The 4,063-nt window shown below is 38.6% G+C and overlaps 1 protein-coding gene across 1 annotated transcript; it reads left to right on the top strand.

The window, feature by feature from the left end:
- The first annotated feature begins 1,961 nt into the window (after positions 1-1,961).
- On the top strand, positions 1,962-2,918 carry LOC129627751 (olfactory receptor 6). Its single transcript, XM_055547280.1, has one exon. The coding sequence runs from the start codon at positions 1,962-1,964 to the stop codon at positions 2,916-2,918; it is 957 nt and encodes a 318-aa protein (XP_055403255.1).
- The last annotated feature ends 1,145 nt before the right edge of the window (positions 2,919-4,063 follow it).

A 4,063-nucleotide genomic window follows, 5' to 3' on the forward strand; every position in this document is an offset into this window, starting at 1 on the left:
TCACATGTAAAAATTCCTTCACAACCTTGTTCTGTAATTGATAGGATTTAGGCTATGTGTTTCCATAGGGCTTCACTCTCAGGCAAATTGACCTCCCTGAGAGAGTTATTAAGCTTAATTAAAGGATAATGCTTTTGAGTGGAGAAAGAAGTCAAATTTGAATCCATTTTATTTCAATTTTTCCAACACATATAACCAACTACTTTTATTAGAGATCTGGGCGGGGGCGGGGGTGGGGAGGTGGGAGGGTTAGGCTACAAAGTACATATAAATCAGAAATAATTACTAAATATTTGTGTGTGAGTGCTCAGTCGTTCAGTCTGACACTGCAGCTCCATGGACTGAGGCCACTAGGCTCCTCTATCCATGGAATTTTCCAGGCGAGAATACTGGAGTGGGTTGCCATTTCCAATTCCAGGGGATCTTCCCAACCCAACAATGGAAACTGCATCTCCTATATCTCCTGCTTGCTGCTGCTGCTGCTGCTGCTAAGTCGCTTCAGTCGTGTCTGACTCTGTGCGACCCCATAGACGGCAGCCCAACAGGCTCCCCCCGTCCCTGGGATTCTCCAGGCAAGAACACTGGAGTGGGTTGCCATTTCCTCCTCCAGTGCATGAAAGTGAAAAGTGAAAGTGAAGTTCTCCAGTCCTGTCGGACTCTTCACAACCCCATGGACTGCAGCCCATCAGGCTCCTCCATCTATGGGATTTTCCAGGCAAGAGTGCTGGAGTGGGGTGCCATCACCTTCTCCGAAATCTCCTGCTTAGGAAATTTAAAATCTTATTCTTCTTTCCAGTTTCCTAATTTCTATTGGGCTTCTTAAAGAATATGTTTCTCTTTTAAAATTCATTTAATTTATAATCTCAACCCAATTTTTATCTGTTTTTTTCTTCTGTCTCCATTTATGAAGAAAGTGTTTTTAAATTTCCTCAGATTATATATTGTGCCCTGGGAAGCCCAGGACCCTTTCAAATCGTCAAATCTCCTGATTTCCCACTCCCAAGGCAGCTTCTTAAATACAACTTGCTCTCAAGTAGTGTCCATAATAAGGAGTTTCAGAGTCAGGAAGTAGATAGAATTAGTCAAGTAGCACTTCTTCCAGAAGTATAAAATATTTGAGCCAGTCTTTGAAGAAGATGTAGATGAATTACACGGATTAATTTGAGATCAACTGTGAACTATTCTAAAAATATGTAACTAGTAGATATATATATATATAATATTACATATGTATAAATGTAACTATTATGTATAGCTATTAAAGATGTAATTATTAGCATTTGTGTTATTAGAAGTCATCTAAAACACTAAAATATATTTAATTATTCTAAGAGGGAAATGTTTTCCAAAAAAGAAATAAATTTTTGAAAAAAATAATTCAATTTTTTTTAAAGCTGTGGGCCTAAAAATAGGCAGTGAATTATTAAGTACTGTTGCCAGTGTCTTCAAAAGACATAGGGCATAGCTGAGGAGTAGACCAGGGTCAGCAATTCTTCTGGCCAAGAGGGTCTTTCCTAGTTGATATTCTGCTTCTATTTTCTCCAGACTTCAAACTTCCTTGCTTCCTGGACAATCCTTGGCACTTTCTCTAATTGTGATGATTTCCTACCTTATAGCTGCCCCTGAAATCTGTGAATATGATGATAAGGAAAGGATTTCCTCCTAGTACTACCTGGAGGCCTCTTCAGATCCAAAGGCCTAAACCCTGAATCTGACCTCACGATTCTACTTTGAGATTCTTAGCTTTGTGTCTATGTTCTATTTGTTTTCAGGTCCTGTTCTGACACCTGATTTTCTGGAGAAGATGCTGTGGCCTCCAGTGACCTAAATTATACCCCACGACCAGATTATGACCCTAGGGTTGTGTTTAATGTAGCCTGAGGGCCCCTTGCACCAATGTGGATTCACTCTTCAATCTGGTGCTGCCATCATTAAATCTTTTGTCTTTTGATGTCCTAATTATGTGGAAGGAAAATATCACTCATATCAGTGAATTTGTCCTGGTGGGCTTCCCTACTTACCCTTGGCTGCAGGTTCTGCTTTTCTTCCTCTTCCTCATCACCTACCTGTTTGTGCTGCTGGAGAATGTAGTCATCATCCTCACCGTATGGGTCACTGGATCCCTGCACAAGCCCATGTATTATTTTCTGGGCACCATGTCCTTTCTGGAGACCTGGTATATATCTGTCACCGTCCCCAAGATGCTGGCTGGATTCCTGCTTTGTCCCAATACCATCTCCTTCTTGGGATGCATGGCCCAGCTCTATTTCTTCATGTCACTTGCCTGTACGGAGTGTGTGCTCTTGGCTGCCATGGCCTATGACCGTTATGTGGCTATATGTTGGCCTCTTCGCTATCCGGTTATGATGACCACAGAATTTTGTGTTCAGCTAACCATCAGTTCCTGGCTGAGTGGCTTTACTGTCTCCTTGGCAAAAGTATACTTCATCTCCCAAGTTTCCTTCTGTGGTAATAATATCTTGAACCATTTTTTCTGTGATGTTTCCCCCATCCTCAAATTGGCCTGCATGGACTCGTCTATGGCAGAGATGGTAGATTTTGTGCTAGCCGTCATCATCCTTGTGTTTCCTCTCTCAGCCACTGTCCTTTCCTATGCCTTCATTGTCTCTGCCATCCTGCACATTCCTTCAGCCACTGGGCAGCGGAAGGCCTTCTCTACCTGTGCCTCTCACCTTATGGTGGTAGTCATCTTCTACACAGCTGTGATCTTCATGTATGTCCGACCTCGGGCCATTGCTTCATTCAATTCTAACAAGTTGATCTCAGCCATATATGCAGTCTTTACTCCCATGCTCAACCCTATCATCTACTGCCTGAGGAACAAGGAGGTCAAAAATGCCATCAGAAAAACCATGGCAAGTGGCCGAGCTCTTTTCTTCAGAGATTCTCTTTGCTAAGAAATTCGGATTTCAGATTTTCTTCTTTTTTTCATCATCTGCAATGATAAACATACTGACTTGATGCAATAATTAAGGAATAAGAGGTTATATATCAAAGAAAATTCCCTTTTCTTTCTTGTATTAGTTAAATTCTTTCTTTTAGGAGGCAAAGAGTTAAATAATCAGAACTCTAAAACACATATATTAGTAAAATCATTATAAAGTAATTCTATTTTTCAAGAAGATATTCAGAAATAGTTATACAACTAGTTTTTAGAGTTATATTAATGGCATTTTTCCAGTTTAATTTTGTTTTGTTTTAAAAGCCCTTTCTATCTTAGGAGGCATATACAAAAAGAAGTTCTGCGATAGTCAATGTAGTGACCTGTTGCTTGCTTCCTAGTGGGTTAGGGGACTTGGTTCCTTTTATAATCAATTGACCTTAATGATATCTCATTTAATTACTTTTTAAAATCTATGAAAAAATGAGAGAGAAATACCTTTCAGACTCCAAAAGAAACATTGCAAGATAGCGTGCAAAACTTACCATGGTAGAGAGAAAACAGGATTTTATATACATATATATATGTATACATACATATATATAATATAAAATACCCATTTTATAATAAAACCCACTTATAAAATGTATTATATGATATGTAATATAAATTTTTATGGTATAAAATACATACAATGTAAATTTTCCAACAAATGGGATATATTTATAAAATACATTATTTTACACTTTAGTTCTCTTCCTTTATTGGAACTTCTACATTTATAATTTTGGGGGTGTTATAGTTGGGGCTTAGACTAGAAAAACTAGAAGCAATTCATTAAAGCCCCCTAGTTTTCAGGTACAGTAAGCATTGGCATTGACAAGAGCCACGAAATTGCTTTTGTTAGACAGTACTGGGCCTGGATGTATAAGATTTTTCCAAGTTTCCCAGAACATCTCCCTTCTAAATTTTTTTTTTTAATTTTGTAATGGTGGATGCAATATGCTAAGAAGTAGTACAAGCTTTCATTCAGCCATTATAAAATGATAGAGGAAAAATGGATTCTGTCTGGCTTAGCAAACATATTGGATGAGCGAATTAACAAAATATGTTCTGCCAAGAGTTTAAGGATGGCAGGCATGCCATTTCACCCTAACAACT

The sequence above is a fragment of the Bubalus kerabau genome, chromosome 15, assembly GCF_029407905.1.
Source record: "Bubalus kerabau isolate K-KA32 ecotype Philippines breed swamp buffalo chromosome 15, PCC_UOA_SB_1v2, whole genome shotgun sequence".
Taxonomy (NCBI): Eukaryota; Metazoa; Chordata; class Mammalia; order Artiodactyla; family Bovidae; genus Bubalus; species Bubalus kerabau.